At 44.2% G+C, this 19,647-nt stretch overlaps 1 protein-coding gene across 5 annotated transcripts in view; it reads right to left on the bottom strand.

The window, feature by feature from the left end:
* The window catches only part of NUP214 (nucleoporin 214), a 98,282-nt gene extending 78,933 nt beyond the window's left edge, over positions 1-19,349 (bottom strand). For 3 of the 5 annotated variants that reach the window (XM_080819212.1, XM_080819214.1, XM_080819213.1), the window contains exons 1-12: positions 19,195-19,349; positions 16,110-16,305; positions 15,362-15,513; positions 14,341-14,539; positions 13,611-13,681; positions 12,348-12,411; positions 11,783-11,886; positions 9,750-9,856; positions 8,760-8,826; positions 5,540-5,666; positions 4,317-4,478; positions 383-827 (exon numbers count right to left, since the gene is read on the bottom strand). In XM_080819212.1, the coding sequence (XP_080675338.1) occupies positions 383-827; positions 4,317-4,478; positions 5,540-5,666; positions 8,760-8,826; positions 9,750-9,856; positions 11,783-11,886; positions 12,348-12,411; positions 13,611-13,681; positions 14,341-14,539; positions 15,362-15,513; positions 16,110-16,305; positions 19,195-19,239 (1,739 nt within the window). In that variant the 5' untranslated portion in view covers positions 19,240-19,349. The remainder of the gene's footprint in view (positions 1-382; positions 828-4,316; positions 4,479-5,539; positions 5,667-8,759; positions 8,827-9,749; positions 9,857-11,782; positions 11,887-12,347; positions 12,412-13,610; positions 13,682-14,340; positions 14,540-15,361; positions 15,514-16,109; positions 16,306-19,194) is intronic. The other 2 variants (XM_080819215.1, XM_080819216.1) reach the window with 1 other exon arrangement.
* Positions 19,350-19,647: the final 298 nt, after the last annotated feature.

Raw genomic sequence — 19,647 nt, 5'->3', positions numbered from 1 at the left:
ATGGAGCCTGCGTGGGATTCCCCCTCCCTCTGCATGGGTGCTCTCCCTCTCAAAGTAAACAAATAAATAAATAAAATAATGAGTAAAAATAAGGAGGATCTCCTACATTTTAAATCTAAAAAAGCAAAAACAAGCATATAAATATAAACCTCTTATGATTTAAAAAAATTCTAAGAGACTCTTCTGGACTCCAACCACTGATTAAACACAAACATTTTACGTTGTTTAAATTCTTACCACTTGCCATTATTACTCTGGAAGGCAGGAGAAAAGAGAAAATCTATTTCTAACCTCACTCACAGGGACTCAATTTCTAGCTAGTAACACGTGATATTTCTACTCATGCCACCAAAGCAGTAGACTTTCTTCAAGTGTTACTTACTTCTCGCTAAGGTTGACCTTGACCACTGAGGGTGGTAAGGCGGTCTTCAGTCCTATGTTTGGAGCAGATGCACTCGACATCGGCGTGCTTTCCAGGGTAGGCTTAAAACCCAAGGATCCGAAGGAGAACGAGGCTGCGGATGACATCATGGGAGAGGCTCCAGGGGTGGGCGCTAGGGAGGCTTGAGAAGGAGGAGGGAAATAGAAGACGGACGCACCCGAGCCGCTGGAATATGGAGGGGGCTCCCCCGGCACAGCAGCAGGTGACTTCAAGGACGAAGAGCCGAAGGAGAACACAGAAGGAGCCCCAACAGCAGAAGGCAAAGAGAAGGTGGAGGGGGGAGCAGACAGTGACGAAGGTGGACCCGGTGGACCCGGGGCTGCAGGGGCTGGCGCGTCGAGCTTCTGTGGGGCTTGAGACGAGGTCGGGGTAGTGGGAGTACTCCCTGTGGTGGACAAAACGGAGAAAAAGGAAGGAAGAAGTTAGCACGGTAACAACGGATGTCCACAGGACAGAAAACAACTGAGAAGGGCTCGTGGCAGAAGGAAGCCAGAAAGAACAGACCTAGTTCACCAGAGGGGGAGAGAGGGGCGCCTGGGTGGCTCAGTCGGTGAAGTGTCTGCCTTCAGCTCAGGTCATGATCTCAGGGTCCTGCGATCAAGCCCACATCAGGGTCCCTGCTCAGCGGGGAGCCTGCCTCTCCCTCTCCTCTGCCTACTGCTCTGCCTACTTGTGATCTCTCTCTAAATAAATAAATAAATAAAATCTTAAAAGAAAAAGTCGGAGGGGAGTGGGGTGGATGTGGACTTTCCACACGGTGAAATGGACAAAACTTTGAAGGAAAAAGAAGACATGAAAGACATTAGATTAATAGGACTTCACGGGCAGAATAAAAAAAAAGCATGTCTCAACGTTACAGTGAAAAAGAAAACCATTCTGCAACATTTCACAGAAATCAGGGAAAAACTTTAATTCAGACCTCCACTTCATAATAGTCACTAAAACCAATTCCAGATAAATTAAAGATGTCTACACATGCAGAAGCACATGTATGTGTACATCTCCATACAAACGTGGCAAAAAGTGAAGAGTCACTGAAGAGTCTAATAACTTGAAATTTAGAAGTAACCAAAAGAAAAAAAAACACACAAAAGGAAAAGATTAAGATTTGACTGAGTAAAAATGGTTACATAACTTAAAGGTAAATGAACTAAAAAAACTGTGGCAAATATGTTTTATATTTTTTTAAAAAGCTCATATAAATTGAGATAAAGAAATTTCAAGACTCTGATATAAGAACTTAATTCATAAAATACATTCAATCTGCCTCATCAAAGAAATGCAAATTAAAATGACATATATTTTTATTGTCCTCTAAATTATCAAAATTTAAATACGTATAATCCCTATGTTTGGAAGGGAAAAATGAACCTGAAACCTTTTACACCAGCAGGTACCTAATTTAGCATAACCTTTCAGAAAGCACTTTGGCATTATGTCTCAAAAAATCCTAAGAAATGGACTCAGTAATCCCACTTCTAAGAATAAAGCCTAGAAGAATAACCTGAAACATGAAAAAGACATTTAATACAACCCAAATTCTAAAAGATGCTCAATGGAATAGTAAGCATGCTTTTAAATCAATCACAAAGATGACATAAGAACCTAGAAACACAATTTATTTTAAAAGCATGAACACCAAAGATGTATACAACAGGATTACAACTACGAAGAAAGATGTTTATGAAAAAAAACACTAGAAGGGAAGGGCAGGTTTAAATATTTTCCTGTATTCCAAAATTTCTATAAACTTCTTAATTTGCCAAGTTCAGTAAGTCAATAAATAAGTAAGGAAGCTGGCGCCTGGGTGGCTCAGTTGGTTGAACGACTGCCTTCAGCTCAGGTCATGATCCCTGACTTTTAGGATCGAGTCCCGCATTGGGCTCCCAGCTCCTTGGGGAGTCTGCTTCTCTCTCTGACCTTCTCCTCTCTCATGCTCTCTCTCACTCATTCTCTCTCAAATAAATAAATAAAATCTTAAAAAAAAATAATTAAAAAAAAAAAGTAAGGAAGCAGTATTTTTTATCATTACATTTAAGTCACGGGGTCTTGATTCTTCCAAACTACCTCAGCTGACAATTGACCTTCACGATGTCAAAAGTAATGAAAGATTTAGGGTACAAGTACGAAAACACTTCTGAAAAAGAAGACCCCAGTAAATTGCCACTTTTATGGCAGTGTAAAAATGCCAGCAAATTTATTGTTAATACTTCCTTCACACAATATGGAACCAGTGACAGCTAACTTTTTTAAAGACACAAACATACAGATGTTCATCAGTTCCACACACATTCAAAAGACCAATGTGAAAAGTATATGCCAGACCCGAAAGAGATCAGGGGCACGTTCCTAACTGAAAATAGAATTGAACATATGAAAACCCCCTGCTCATTCAGCCCAGCATCCATGGAGCTGTAGCGTGGAAATGGGCAGAACCATTAACATTTCCCTGGACCGCTTTAGCTACAGGTAGCTGCCTACTTTCTCCCTTCCGAGGCTCTCTTCTCATCTGAACACGGCTGCCTCCTTTGGACCACATGTGAGAGAAGACGGGGCTTTCTCTAGGAGTGGCGAAAAATAAAACTAGCCTCTCCTTGTGTTCGGGGGTTTGATGGGTTAGTTGCAAAGTCCACACTGAACTGTGCTCAGAAACAAACATCATCCCGCAGGCTCCCACCCCCACAGGGTGTACTACTTGTGAACAGACAGACCAACCGTGCAACTGAGTGTAGCTGGTGGTACTCAGGAGCGCTTCAAGTAAAAAAACAACTCGGAGGCCACGCTACAGATGATGAGACGCGCCAGCACGAGGCTAATACAGAGTCTGCCTGGTCCCCTGTTTACCTCCTGGGCTCACAGTGCCAAACAGCAGGAGCCCAAGCGTCTCAGCGGCTCTGTTTATGAACAACGCACTGCACTGGGAAGCAGCAAGAAAACATAATGTCAGCTTTACCCAAGCCGGCTGGTCAACATGCTTTTCCTTAGATAGAGAACTGGTCCCACCACACATTTTTTTTTTTTTAGCCAGAGACAGTTACATAGTCATGGAATTCAAAAAGAAAAATGGTGAAATTTTAAAATATGGAACAATCCTCTTTTAAAAAGTTTTATACCTAGTTTTCGTAGGTGATACACTAGCACTGAAAAATGTGGAAGTACAGGTTAGCGTCTGCATGGGCACATTTACGTGTATAAAGACTCTGTACCAAAAATGTTGACTACGGCTACTGATGATGGCTGATGGGCTCCGAAATGATTTTGTATTTTCTAATTTTCCTCCAAGAAACATATACTACTTAAGCAATATTTTCAAAGAGGAGGAAAAGAAACCTAAAATGAAATATAAACAAAAACAAAATCTCCATGTTCTCACCAACCAGATAAAACCACTATTTAGATTTTAATATCCACCTTTCTAGTATTTTCCCTATGTACATATTTTTTCTCATGCAAAAACAATAAAGTATAGAGTGCATTTTTGTGACACATTCCACAAGCGCTTTGTCAACGAATGTGATATTCCTAAGTTACACGGCGCTCAGCGCATACATGTACAATCCCTCAAAGACTACAAATGTCTGTAGGATTCAGACCAGAGAACACATGGTGCTGTAACAGGACACTGTTGCTAGACGACCTGATGGGATCCATCTGGCTGGACTTCCTTTTCCCTAAAGTAAAGGTTGGAGAATAAAGCTTGTGGGGATGCAAGAATGTGCGTGTGCTCAAGGAAAAGTTAGTCCCAGCCTCATTAAGACAGACTGGCCCGATGAAGAGGACCACTATGTGTCCCTTACACAGTGTTCATCCTTGGCAACGGTCCGGAACAAGCCCCTGGTATTCCCTCTGTGCCAGAGCAGGAAGAGGCACGTACCTGACGACTTGGGTTGTCGCTCTCCTTCTAAAGAGAGCCTCTCCGGCGTCTTCATGAGGGACCTAACCCCGGGATTTTGATTGATCATATAAAATGGACAAAGCACACCATCTGTTGAAAGTAACATCAGAACTGGAGCAGGCGGGAGAGTCTTCTCATCATCTGTTAAAAAAAGAAAGTGCAAGTGAAAAAAGAGCCAAGCCATGAAGTGACTGGGCGGGAAGAGAAAGATCGCCCCAAGCGAAAAGGGGTGTAGCAGACTCGCCCCAACGGTAGTTCAAGTCCACCTGTTCTGATTCTCACCCGAGTAGCCTCTCGAGCACCGGCTCTTAAAAGGGAGCTCCTGCCGTTATGGACCGCCACCGTCTGGCCGGACCCCGCAGGGAAGCTCCAGCACACTAAGGCGGCCGTGACTGTCCCTAAGCTCCCGCGAGTCTTACGAGTGTCTCACTGTTCAAGATGTTCCCCTGACCGAGACAGGCGTGTCTAGAAGGGGGCTGGCCTAGCAGAAAAGCGACAGACTACTCACTTTGCAAAACACACAGAAGGGCACAGAGAAGTGAGTCAAACTACCTCATATTCATTCACCACTGAATCCTAACATGTGTTTTGTCAATTAAGACTGAAGAGAATCAGCGTAAGTGAACTAAGGAGACCCAATAACCTGACCAGGGAAAGGACAGGAAGGAACTTAGTGGTGCTCACGAGCACACCGCTCTACACTGAAGCACCGAAGAGCAGAGACTCCGTGTTCCACGGCACGTGTGCAGCCCTGCCACGCTCCAGCAGGGAGAAGACACACTCAGAAGACACACTCAGGCCCGCTTTGGAAGCCAAGTGCTTGAGGTCCCCATTCTCTGACCCATGTCGTCACACTAAACACTGCTATGCAGGACTGGACTAGGGTGCTGCTGTTCCCGGGCAAGGCCACCAGGGGATGAGACCCCTGTTCTAGATATCACCCGTATGCGAAAGCACATACAGATATGCGCGCGTGCGCACACACACGCAGACTGGCTTTTGTCTTATCGATAAATGTCCATCAAGTTAATCCTATGTCGTCGTGACGTACTCTGTATCATTCTTCAAGTGGAAACGAGCTACAGAAGTTAAAAGTGCCCCGCAGAGTAGATTCTACCACGAACATGAAGAACAGGACTTAAATATCAACCAAACTCAGAAAGAAGACCACGTCTGCACGAGCTTCATCAGGCCAAACTTACTGATGGTGATTTCCACTTGGTTAGTATAGTCGATGGCAACTCCCACAGGCAGCGAGTCATCACTCTTGTCTGTCACAGGCAGTTCAGCTCGACTAGAATCCTCCAGGAGCCAAGATTCCCAATTAATCTGGAAAAAAGTAGTAGAAGATGAAAACACTATGTTGGTTAGAGCTCTGCAATGGTTCTCCCATTGTACAAAGAGGAGAAAAGAAAAGACAAGTCACTGGGTTTAATGTGTTGACTCAACTCAGAAATCTGGGAAGATGGTCTAAAAGCCCTGAGCATCCTAGCACATGAGGCATTAATTTTCCAAATTTTCCAAACCTATGTGCTCCTCATAGAACAAGTCCATGCCTCGTGAATAAATCACCACTATCAGGAACACTTTCCGAGGTACCATCCACCCCAACTAGGGAGATTCCTAAAAGTGGCGGATGAATTTAATACTTGCACCAACCAGTTATTAGCTGCTCCTGGAAATGTGGGACTGGTACCAGGAACTCCGGTTGACTGCTACCGTAGTCTTGAGCAGTGTGGCTTATAAAGCTGGCCAGATGCCCTACGCTCACTCGTCCATGGAGAGAGTTACCCTTAGTTCTTGTCTTCCCAGATCCTGGCATCAGTTCCTCGCACAGGCCCTCTTCCTGCCTTTGGGGTCCTTGAGAAACCACTAACTCTTTCCCATAAACTCCCCTTCTGCTTAAGTCTATGCTTGAATGGGCTGTATTCCTGCAAATAAATGATTTTTGATTTTTAAAAATCACTCTATTTACTTAACTTTCAGTGTGGACCAAAATTGGCCAGCATGAATCAAAAGGGAATAATGCTCCATGAATAACAGAAAAGCAAAAAGCTGTTTAGGAAAGGGAACATAATCATACCCATGACTTAGCTATACTGTGAGTAATAGTTGCATTCGGAAAACCGTAAACAAAATTGACTTCAACTTTGAAAAACCATCTATAGACAAAATCAAAAAGACTTTACAATCACTATAGAACAGAACACAAATGGTACCAGTTTCGATTTTGCAAAAGACAAGCCGCAGATGGCAACAGCTGGGAGGTGGGGGTAAGTATGTTAAAGGCAAGGGGGAGAAAGTATTCCTCTCACAAAGCAGGTCAAGAGATACTGTGTATGGTGACACCATAAGAAATGAAAGTAAAAAACATTACTTATAGATACAAAGGAAACCAACAGAAGGAACTACGACAGTGCTAGAATCCCTCTGAGAGGAAAGATGAGGATTTAAGGGCCATATGTGAGCTATATTCTCACCTGCCACAACAGGTAATAAGGTCTAAAATCAATCATCACTAACTAGGGATGAAGCAGACTATTATTTATTTTTTTAGAGGTGCAGAGAGGGAGAGGGAATCTTAAGCAGACTCCATGCCCAGCTCAGAGCTTTACATGGGGCGTGATCTCACAACCCTAAGATCATGATGTGAGCCAAAATTAAGAGTCAGGGCGCATGGGTGGCTCAGTGGCTTAAAGCTTCTGCCTTCGGCTCAGGTCGTGATCCCAGGGTCCTGGAATCAAGCCCCGCATCGGGCTCTCTGCTCAGCGGGGAGCCTGCTTCCCTTCCTCTCTGCCTGCCTCTCTGCCTACTTGTGATCTCTGTCAGATAAATAAATAAAATCTTAAAAAAAAAAATTAAGAGTCAGACACTTAACCAACTGAGAGATAAGGAGGTAACCTTGAAAAGTAAAAATTTATGGGGCACCTGGGTGGCTCACTCGGTTAAGCATCTGCCTTTGGCTCAGGTCATGATCCCAGAATCCTGGGATGGAGCCCCGCATCGGGGGCCCTGCTCAGCGGGGAGCCTGTTTCTCCCTCTCCTTCTGCCCTTCCCCCCCATTCACACCCTACTCATGCTTCCTCCCCCTCTCTCTCATGTTCTCTCTCTCAAAGAAATAAAATCTTTTAAAAAAAAAGGTAAAAATCCACAAGTTAAAAAAGGTCCCCTCTAAATAGGTTTGGATAAGGATGGGGTAGGGCAGGGGTAATCTTTTCATTTATAAGCGCTTTCTACTATTGGATTTTTTTAGCCACATACATAAATCATCCTGATAGGAAACAAATATACAAGTATGTTTTAAATGTCTCAGAACATAAAATAGTTGTGTTCTTAGAAAACCGTTACTAAAGACAATCTAAAACTTCACACCAGACCGCTGAACTCTGGCCTGTGACCCCAAAGTGGACCATCTTAAACACTAAGAGAGCCACGCACTTACAGCGGACTGCCTAGCCACCCAGAGAATGAGGGATAAATCCCGAATGGTTGGAGAGGCATAAGTCTCTGTGTGAGGGGTGCACACAACGTCTTTAAACTCAAGGCAGCATTTTAAGAAGTTTCCCCAGGCACCTGGGTGGGGCAGTCAGTTACACGCCTGACTCTCGGTTTCGGCTCAGGTCACGATCTTGGGATTGTGGGACGGACCCCTGCATTGGGCTCTGCACGAGTCGGCCTGAGTTTCTCCCTCTGCCCCTCCCCCCTGCACTAATGCACATGCACTCTCTCTAAGATAAATAAATCTTAAAGAAAAAAAAAAAAGGAAGAAAAACTTCCCTTTTACCACATCCTTCTGTGGTCACTCTGCATGACCTACCTAGGTTTAGGATGGCTTACCACCATCACCTCAGCCCGACTCCAGTCTGCAAGGAGGACAGAGTTTGAGAAAGGAGGTGGCGCTTACACACACAAGTGCTTTTAGCTCTCTGGTGGTTTTTCAAAGTGAACTACAAAGTATTGCTGCTGAGTCACAATTTGGTACGATCTGCATGTTTCTCTCCATTCATCAAGGATGGGTTAGAGGTGACTGACCAGAGGGGCAGGTTCAAGCAACAGGAAGAAAATAGAGACGGTAAAACAGACCAAGGCAAAAAAACCCTCCTATACACCCAGATGTGCTCCTGGGGGAAGCTGATTATATCGTATGTTTTCCCACAGATTGTGAGTGGATCTGGAAAGGAAAGAAGGGTTTTTTATGACAGTGCAGGAGCTGCTGGGTCTGAAACCCACATCTGTCCAACACGATATCCAAGCCACCTGGCCCAAAGCATTCTGTCACATCAGCCAAGCGTCAGCTTTGTTCTCACCCAGAAACTCATCCAAACGGAGCAGGCTTCATCTAAACCTTCTCCACGAGTTAACTCCCTCCAGAATCTTTCTCAGAAAAGTATCCCAAAAAAGCGATGAAAGAGTGAAATTTACCTGATCTGCCTGTCGAGCAAGGATACTGACTTCTGTTGAAGCCGCAGACGCAGCCAGCACTAAATCCCTTCAAGGAAGAAAAGCGGAAGACCGTTAAATGGAAGGTCAGAGACATGACAAGATCAAGTCAGAATTTCCAATAATCTACTACCCTGTAAACAGAATAATCTGGTGAATTTTCAGAAAAAAGCTTTGCTTCTAGCTATCCATCTATCAAGGGAAAGCTTTTGCTCTCAGAGGAAAACTTTTTTTTTTTATTAACACGTAATGTGTTATTTGCTCCAGGGGTACATGTCTGTGAATCGTCAGGCTTATACATCTCACAGCACTCACCATAGCACATGCCCTCCCCAATGTCCATCACCCAACCACCCTCTCCATACCCCCTCCACTTCCCAGCAACCCTCAGCTTGTTTCATGAGATTAAGTCTCCTATGGTTTGGCTCCCTCCAGATCCCATCTTGTTTCATTTTTTGCCTCCCTATCCCCCATGACCCCTTGCCCTGCCTTTGTCAGAGAGAAAACTTTAATATGTTCCTTAAATATCAGTATTGTCCTAAGTCTTCACTGGGGTTATTGAGAAAAGAGGGTTTTTAAGATTATTAAGCATTCGATCTAGGTAATTTAAGATTCGGAAAACGGAATTAGTCAGAGAGGAGTTATCCAGCGTCAGAGGAAAATATGATCAATGTTCATCTCAATTCTCCGTTCTCCTTTCCTACAGGAAAGAATTTTAGGGGTGCCTGAGTGGCTCGGTCGATTGGGTGTGTGCCTCTGGCTCAGGTCCTGATCCTGGGGTCCTGGGATCGAGTCCCACAGCCTGCTTCTCCTGCTCCCTCTGCTCCCTTACTCCTGCTCTCTTGCTCGCTCTATCTCAAGTAAATAAATAAAATCTTAAAGAAGAAAAGAAACGAATTGTGAAGTTGGAACACAGCACTGTGGGTGGGACCCGACAGAGAGGGGAGGCGGCCCTGCTGGCTCCCAGCTCACCACTCTTCGATGTGGCTGAGGTAGTAGTGGTGCTGCCGCTCCGTGCAGCTGCCATAGCAGGGCTCCATGAAGTTCACAAAGATCTCTGGGTGCTTTTCTTCTTTTTTCTACAATAAACAGAAGGAGAACACACACAAAAAAAAATCCCACGTGCAATTTTTCTTTAATTCTACACAGATAAGGATCTCGAAAAAGAAAACCACTTATGTTTTATGAGAAAATTCCCTCAAAAACCTATGTCCGAACACACAACACACTAGAAAGGCAGAGGCGAGTAGCTGGGCAATTTGAATGCTGGCCGCTGACCGAACTGGACTCCAACTGTCACTTTCTGACCGTGGGACCGGCACAGACAGATTGCTCAGCCTGTCTGATACAGTTTTCTCACGTCTGTGGTGGGCCTGCTGAACTACTTCACAGGCTGTCTTAAGTGTGGAACAAAATGATACATGTAAAGCCTCTAGCCCAAGACACGGAACCTAAGAAAGAGTCCATAAACACCAGAGCTAATATTATCCCTGGGAATAGGAAATTTTTATGAGCTCTTGAAATAAGGACCTCTATAAACATTATTTTGAAAGTTCAACATTATCAGGAACCCAAGACTTAATAAAAACAAGGCCCTTTTCTATATGTCACTGGCAAAGATTAAAAATGGTACCACTGCATCTTGATACATATGTGGGGCAACTGCTGGTGGGAGATGTATAAACAGCCACAACTTTTGTAAAAGACGCTTTGGCAAAGCTCAGCATCTACCACTCAAGCAAACTCATTCCTAGGTATTTATCCTAAAAAATAAACATAATTGCATAAAATGCACATAAAAGAACACATCGTGGTATTCCTTAGAACAGGAGAACACTGAAAACAATGTGAGCATCCAACAGTGAAGGAACCAAGTAAATGATCTGTCCAAAAAGCCAGATACAGATTGTATTCACCAACTTAGAAAGATGCTTACAATTTCCCACTAAGTAAAACAAGGTTGCAAGACAGAGTAACTCGTGCAACTCCCACTTTTGTTACATTTAGACATTTGTTTATGTATTTGTAAATGTTTTTTTGGACCTTGAGAACCAATAGTGATTTGAAAATACAAGCTCTACCTCATTTGTTTTTTTTTTAAAATGTCCCTGCAATTTAGTAACATTTCATAGATCTTGTTACTGATGTTCTTCCCGGTTTCCAAAATGACTCATTCATTTCAAAATGACTTAGGTCATTCCACTCTCTGCTCCAACAGCTCCTTGAGCATCCAATGCACACCTCACCTCTGTCATCCGTCCCTTGTCATCATCTGCCCCGTACCCTTTGCCGTTTCCTCCATCGCCCTTCTCAATCCTTGATCTACACTTATTTGCTGACTAGCACACTCATCAGAATGTCAGATCCGCAAAAGCAAGGACTCTGCCGCAGTCACCGCTGTATAAAGCAGTGCCTGGCGCGCTGCAGGCATCTGATAAACATCAGATAAACATAAATAAGTGAGAGAATTTTAAAAATCAAGGTGTTGGAGCACCTAGGTGGCTCAGTCAATTGAGTTTGTGCCTTCAGCTCAGTCATGATCCCAGGGTCCTGGGATTGAGCCCCACCTTGGGCTCCCTGGTCAGCGGGGAGTCTGTTTCTCCCTCGCCTTCTGCCCCTCCCCCTCACTCGTGTTCTCTTTTACTCGCTCTGCTCTCTGTCCCAGATAAAAAAATTTTTTAAAAATCTTAAAAAAAAAAAAAATTAAGGTGTTTTCTTGCTTTCCTAAAATCTATCAGGTTAACATCTACCAGGACTCCCAGCTTCTAGCATAAGCAAAAGTTAACTTTTAGGATTATTTTCACCTTATGACTAAACAGGAGAATATGCTGTAAGCAGACACCATAATTTTGGCCCCCGGGGCCAATGATACAGCATTTAAGTTTTACACTTGAAGTTGTACTAACCCTGCCAGCATAAAAGGGAAACTGAACCCAAGGCCTTGAACTTTATTAGAGGACCTCTATGATTCTCAAAGGACAAAGATGTCCCTTTCATACACATACCGGGAGGAGAGCCATCACCACATCTGGAGACGTTTCCAAGGTCCCATCTGCAGCAGCATATACGATTGTGAAGACGTAAGTGCCAATCCACAACACATCCAGAACTAAAACACAAAAACTCTGATAAAGTATCCTATTTGGAGTAGTTCCTGTATGTTAAAAAATTAACAGCCTATGGATAAAAAAAATCAGAGTGCTGTAGTTTTAACAAAGGTCCAGATTTTACTGACTAAACACAATTCACAAATACAAAGAATTCAAGAAGCCCAAATTCCTCCCAAAGTAGTATTTTTTTTTTTCTGGCGGATTGCAAGGAGGGCAAATTTTGAACAAATCCTAATAAAAAAATCAGGATCCACTTACTGTTATTTACCACAAGACAGAGGTGTCTAAGAGAGGATGACTGTTAGCTGAATTAATTAGCTAACTGTAATAATGGGAGTGTTCACGCAGCAGGTGCTAACAGTTTCCTGAATGGGCACTTAGCCGCATCACACGATGTGAAATTTCTGCAACACTGTCACCGCATCAGAGGTCGACTCAGTAAGAAAAGCAGATGGGTTACCTCTGACAGGATGATCCGACTCATAAAACGGTGGGCAAGGGATGACTTTTTTTTCCTGCAAAGTCTGAAAGAGATGGGGGGGGTGGGGAGTGTCAAATAAATAAACCTGAACCAATGAAATTCTGTCAAATCCAACCCGTTCCCCCCAGAAACTACTGTTTCGTCTTCCCAGCCAGGAGAGACTGAACACAGGGAAGAGTGAATGACGACATCCAGGATCCTGCCCTCCTGAAATCTCCCATAAATGTGTTCAGGCGTAGAGAGAGAGGATGCTCAAGCCAATACTTTGTATCTCAGCAAAGCCACCCACACTGACACAGCCAGCCACCAGTACTGGAACAGAGAAGTAAGTTATGGTATATTCACACAGTGGACTACTATGCAGTCATTCAAAAACAATGAAGCAGTTCTATATATAATACACTGGAAAAAAGACGTCAAGAAAAAAAAGTCAAGTATGACGTTTAAGACAAAAAAGGACAAGAGAAAACCAATAAAATTAAGCCAATTATCTTCTGACAGGCTAATGCCCTAGAAGAATATGTACCAAATTTCATATAACCACTTTTTGCAATAACAAGAAATAAAACCTTAATGTCAAATGCACACCACTACATTCCCTGCTTTACACCCACAGAGAACGGTCTCTAGAGGAGGAATGCACAGCAGCGCAGGCCTTGGTACTGCCTGTGGACCCCTCCTTTCCATCCAGGCTTGAATGAACATACATGGATTCTTTGCCAATTTATACTGAAGAATATCTGTGACTATTATCTCAAGAAGACCACCGGGAGAGGATGACAAGAGTGACAGGGGCGTCCACTGTCTTGGGTGCCTATAGTTGGAGAAACTGAACCTTTCAGATGGGCTCAGCTAGCAGACAAATAGTGTTATGCTTTAACTGCTTTGATGGGATGTTTTTATGGAATGAACTGGGAACACCAAGTTAGAGAACACTGTGTAGGGTATGATCAGTGTGTACGGCAGATGTTTAGTAACACATCCATACACAGACTATTTGTCTAAGCATCCAGAAAAGTCTGGAGGCTGTCACTAAATAGAACACAGAGCGTGCCCCTGGAAGGACTATGGGATAGAAAAGAAGAGTTCCATCCTTTCCCGCATTTCCTTGTTTACTGATCAATTTGCTGCAGTGAGCATACATTATATCTAAACAGAAAAGAACACCAGTGAACCCCCAAACCATCCCCAAAAAACAGTGGGTAACTTAAGAAAAGGCCTGAAGTCCAAGGCAAGACTTACGGGAAGATACTGGACCACAGTTCCATTCTGCTTCCCCACTGCCAGCTGCTTTCCTTTGGGGCTCCAGCACACTGAGCAAAGAAGAAAATGCTGCCAGTTAAGAACTGAAGAGAATGGAGCAAACCAGTGAGGTCTGTACTGAAACAGCCATATAATCACCACTTCATGATCCTCTGTCAGTCCACGGAAGGCTGTAGGATCATCCTTACTTGGCAAAATTTAAAAAAAAAAAAAATCATTTTGACAATACAAACCAATGACGACTTATCACTGGGCCATTAAATCAACTTCTAAAAATGTTTTTTCAATGAAGTGTCGTCCAGAAAGCGGGAAAGTACAGAAAACCCTATTATCTTTAAAGAAGGAGAATAGAGGTTTTCGAGTATCGAGAAATCATTCTCTTACTCATACTCGGTATTTGTAGTGCTTTTCCCATGCTTTTCAGTGTACTCTCCACCGCCCTTGTGGATCCAGAAACAATCACTCTCAAAAACACATCTCTAAACCAGGTGTACCAAAAGATCTCTTTCCCCAGAAAAGCCACACACATCCAAGTTAAATCACTGCTGCATGGCTTCAAACATTCACTATGGAAATAAACAATGCTCTCCATTTCTACCAGACAACTACATATAAAACGAAAAACCCCATTTGCGTTTATTTCCAGGAATTAATTTTTAAGTAGATTACCATTACTGTATGTTACGGAGTGAAAGCCTTTATTACCCACCAGATGTTACTGCCACTGTAGAAGGGAGAGTCGCACACACTTTCACTGTTTCTGTGATTTGCAGGACAGCAATACTGCCATCGGCCAGACAAACTGCCGTCATGGAGGGAACAGTGGGGTTCCACTTCATATCGATCACCATGCCTCCTGCATCTTTCAAAAGCTTGTGATACGCAAATGGGCGTTTTTGCTGTTTGGCCTTTTAAAACAAATGCCCAGAAGCAAAAATAAATCGATAAATTAATAAACACATAGACATTTAATGGAGGAAAATCATCGAACGTGCAAGTTTTCTCAAATTACAGTTCACTTTTCTCCACGACCAAAAATAAATGAGCTCTACACAACAGTCTATTTGTTGTAGACAATTTCAACACAACTCTGAAAAATGGCAGTCAATTATTTCAGCACACTGGAGGGACTCCCGGCAGGGGAATACACAAATGTAAATTAATCAGTAAAGAGCAAATATTAACATTAAAATCTTGGCTCTGCTTCCTAATAGTGTTGGGTCCTTGGATGTTTAAATTATTTGGGCCTGCCTCTCCATCTATAAAATGAAGATAATAGCACATACGTTGTGAGGCCATGGTACGTATGACTGAGGATAAGGCATATAAAGCACAGGGCCTGGCAGACAGTCAGGATAAACACTCAAATTAGTGACAGTTTTCATTATGAAACTGCTTGGAATGGAAGAACACTACCAGAAGTGGTCAGAGACCCAGGATGTAGGAATTTCTGACGTTACTATTAATTCTACAGCCTTGGGCTAGCCACCTAAGGATCCCTGGGCTCTGGGTGTCTCATTTGTAAATGAGACAAAACACCCTGGGGCAGATGTTATGAAAGAATTTCTTGAAGTCCCTTCTATCTCAAGGATCTATGATCCTACAATTAAACCCATACTTTAATCTACAAAACGACTCCAACGGTCAACCCAGGAAATTCTAGGTTATGATTCAACACCAGAAGATCTTTTTAGGTCTCACGTTGACATTACAGTTTGCCAGTAGCTCACCTCATTTGAAAACGTGCGAACATCAAAAAAAGCGATAATGGAACCATATTCACTGGACATCATGCACACGGAGAGTGTGAGGTTATCACAGCTCAGGGCCAGGTGGTGTATCGGGAATTTCATAGGAACCAGCAAACTTTGAACTTTATCAACTAAGAAAACATAAAAAAAGACAAAGCAGAAGCATAAGCCACAAACCCTTTATCCAGGTCTGTGTGAAACAATTTTCACATCTACAGAAACATACGAGCACACTTTGATACCTGCTCATGCTGCTAAATCTTAGCTTTCTTACAGATGGACAGTGATGCATTAGATTTCCCAGACTCTTCCCCATATGACCTAGGCAAACTGTGGCTGCTGCCCTCATTAACAATAACGTCCTGTACCCATATTTTTGCAACGACGTTTCCTATATGTTTGGATGGTACTACTGCGCAAACTAAAATGCCAGGCAACAAAACCCTTCTCCTAGGCATCCCGAACCCAGGTTCAACTGAGCAAAAATAAAAGCACGGTAGAACGGTCAATTCTTCTTCCCTCTGAGTTCAGAGGAACAACTCATCCAAGGACCAAAGAGAACAGCCAGAAAGGCTTCCAGCATCCCACCTGGAACTTACTCCTCTGAGGGATCCACGGGAAGAGTAACGGCAGCTTTAATTTATATACTAGAATGACTTCTGGGAAAGGACACCACATTAGCACTTCACTACACCTCTCTCTCTACCATGCAACAAAATTAACGTACCTATCTTATTGGGATCATCACCAGGTTTATTTTGAATCAGAAGATTTTTCGTAGGAAAAATCTGCAACCCACTGGCTCCACCAGCAAAGACCAGGCCGTATTTGTTGGACACGGCAAGCAGACTCGAGCGTTCCTTGGGCAACTCCTCAGGCGAGTCAAAGATTCTCACCTTCTTCAGTGCTCTAAACTGAAAATCCTGTTGAGGGAAGAAACCAAGATCAATTCAGGGAAAAGAGGAAATTAAATCATGTTTGTCATTATATTCCAATAGACCTAATTCCAGTATAACAAAATGAATATTACCCTGAGACCAAGGGATGTGTGGCTCAGTAGTTTTTAAGCTTTCTGTGCCCACTGTGGTACCTGGCACAGGGCTTATTAATGTCGACTGAATGAAATAAAGTTTTAAAACTTCTTTCATGAAGTCTTCCTTAACTAATCCAGCTCACACTGAACTTTCCTTTTCTGAACTCCTACTTTATTGTCCTAACCACCACATGTGCTGCACATTCTAATTCATAATCTTGTCCTATTTCATGGTATTTCAACCTATTTTCTGGGTCTTGTGACTCAGAGTGGTGCTTAATAACTGTGGTTAACGGGGTGCCTGGGTGGCTCAGTTGTTAAGTGTCTGCCTTTAACTTGGGTCGTGGTCCCAGGGTCCTACGATCAAGCCCCACATCGGGCTCCCTGCTCGGCGAGACTGCTTCTCTCTCTCCCTCTGCCTGCTGCTCCCCTTGCTGGGATCTGTCCAATAAATAAATACAATCTTTAAAAACACAAACAAACTGTTGTTAAATATAGAAAGCATCACCCAAATACACTGTTAGCCTGAACTTCCAGTGCAGTACTCAACAAATACATGTATATATTCATGGAAATAATGATCCCAGGATGATAACCAAATCCCAAGAACTGGCTTAGGTGCATTAAATACTAAACAAAATTCCATCACAGAAAAGGGCAGGTATAGTCAATCTCTTAATATTCCACACCTGTAAACATACCTAGATGGTATGAGGACATTTAAACACAAGTCCAAAGCCCTAAGCTGTAGGGCCAGGCATGGACTGACACATCCACCTCTGCAGCCTCACAACACTCTGCTTTCCTCCCAAGAGTGCATCATTACTGCTGCAACATCCAGGGTCACCTCAATCCCAGACCTGTTTCTTTCAACACTCATGCTCCTCAGCACTTCAGGGCCCGGGAGCCTTCCCCAACCTCCTATCAATGCCTGACTCACCCAGTCTTCCATAAATATATCCTATACGCTTTCAAAGACAATTTTCAGTGTGTACCACCTCTTAGTAAGAATTCCCTAAGTTTGGAGTGCCTGGGTGGCTCAGTAGGTTAAGCCTCTGCCTTCAGCTCGGGTCATGATCTCAGGGTCCTGGGATCGAGCCCCGCATTGGGCTCTTTGTTCAGCAGAGAGCCTGCTTCCCCCTTTCTCTCTGCCTGCCTCTCTGCCTACTTGCGCTCTCTCTCTCTCTGTCAAATAAATAAATAAAATATTAAAAAAAAAAAAAAAAGAGGGGCACCTGGGTGGCTCAGTGGGTTAAAGCCTCTGCCTTCAGCTCAGGTCATGATCCCAGGGTGCTGGGATCAAGCCCCGCATCATACTCTCTGCTCAGCAGGGAGCCTGCTTCCCCCCTCTCTCCCTACTTGTGATCTCTCTCTCTCTGTCAAATAAATAAATAAAATCTTAAAAAAAAAAAAAGAATTCCCTAAGTTTACCAATCACTGTATTAAATTGTACCATAAATGGCTGATTCTGTTCTTTAATTCCAAATCTATCTTAAGTCAAGGTTTTGGTAAAAAAGAAGGTGAATTCCCTTTTGCTTACATTCCAAAAGGGTAAAAGCCAAAGACAGCCTTTCTCAACTTTCATCTTTGTACACTTGTGTTTCATACAGGATCCCTAACACACCCCACATACTAATTTCCTTAGATTTGGTGTTTTACACATAAGTGCTAAAAGATGAACTGAAATACTCCTTTAAAAAACAAACAAACAAAAAAAAACAACAAACAACTCTTCTTAATTCCAAATAAGTAATGCGACCAGAAACTCACAGCTTTCCAGATGAGACCATACAGGAGTAGAATGAAATTTTCAGTATTTTTGTACTTCTCATCCTGATAATCCTAAATACCCTATTTGGGTCATGAACACAGGGGTGTGAAGAGACACTGGGATGAACAGGCACAGGAAAGCATTTCTTTCTGCTATAATCAGTAACTCAAAGGGAGACTGTCATCGTCCAAGTCTGTGGTTCTGAAACCTTTTTCTCCTTCTGCCCCAGCATAGCTGAGAAACTGGCACACTCTCATTGGTTGGCTCGCCACTCCCACCACGCTCCCGTCATTCTCGACAAAGAAGAATCACTACTCTAAATATGGGATGGATTACTACTCCCTAAAGGAACTTCAGTGACGGGTTCAATCGCCTAAAAGCTTCCAGAAACTCACTCGTAACCGTCATCTGGATCACCTGCCCCTCTCTTCAGTTTCCTGACTGTACCCTGATTCCCAGTACCAAAACAGTCCTATTCCGTTCTACTACAGGTTTTGTAGAACGGGTGATGAACCCTGGCTCTGCGTGGACCGTTTTACAGAGGTAGTGCAGTGAGTGTCCAAGAGAGGGTCTTTAAAAAACCACCTAGATTTCAGCCCCTTTATCAAACGTGACTGTGGGTAAGCTACTTTCCCAGCCTCGCCGTGCTCCTCTTTATGAACAACTACTCATACGGCCGCTGTGGTGAGTCCCAGTGTCTGGCACACACTGAACGCTCAATAAACAGTCATTATTACCACGACTCCGACCGCCACATGAAAGTAACTAGGGTAACTCAAGCGGCGCGCACAAGACCGGGAAGGGACGGAGAAACTGCATTCGGCGGGGCTATCGCGCCGGCCGCACGGCAGAGTACAGCAGGTCGCGCCGGCGAGAACTCTGAACGCGGCAAACTGTTCAAGCAGGAGGCGGGAAGCGGGACAGCCGGCCCCCGCGCTGCACGGTTCCGCGGGTTCCAAAGCAACGCCGGGACTAAGGAAGGGAGGGAGGCCCCGGCCAGTCTCTGACCTTCATCTCCCGCTCGGGGATCATGGCATCCATCTCGTCTCCCATCGCGTTACCCTCAGTTGGTGGAAGAAGCCGCCGCCGCCACCCGCGCGCGGCCTTGCCCACACGGCCCAGGCCGCTCTGAGGCCAACTTCCTTCTCTCACCGAGGGAGGCGCGCAGCAGACCCCGCATTTCCGGCGCGCTTTGGTGACGTCGCGCGCCCGGGGCTGCCTTGCGGTCCGAGGAGGCTGAGCGACCCACTGAAGTCGCGCGCGCTCCTGGCCACCGCTTCCCATTGGCCAGGGGGCTGTGGGAGGCGGGCGTAGCCCCGGGCCGACGCGCCTGCGCCCTGAAGCACAGAGGTCCCGCCCACTTTGTGTGATGAGTGGCCGGGCACCCGCTCGGTCGCTCTGCGCTGCTTGTGGCGCTGAAGCCTCGCAGTTACAGTAGCGCGCACGTGGTGATTAGCAGTC

The sequence above is a fragment of the Martes martes genome (genome assembly GCF_963455335.1).
Source record: "Martes martes genome assembly, chromosome: 12".
NCBI classification, from domain to species: Eukaryota; Metazoa; Chordata; class Mammalia; order Carnivora; family Mustelidae; genus Martes; species Martes martes.
The sequence above is the reverse complement of the archived record's forward strand: the minus strand, read 5'-3'. Positions and strand labels throughout refer to the sequence as shown.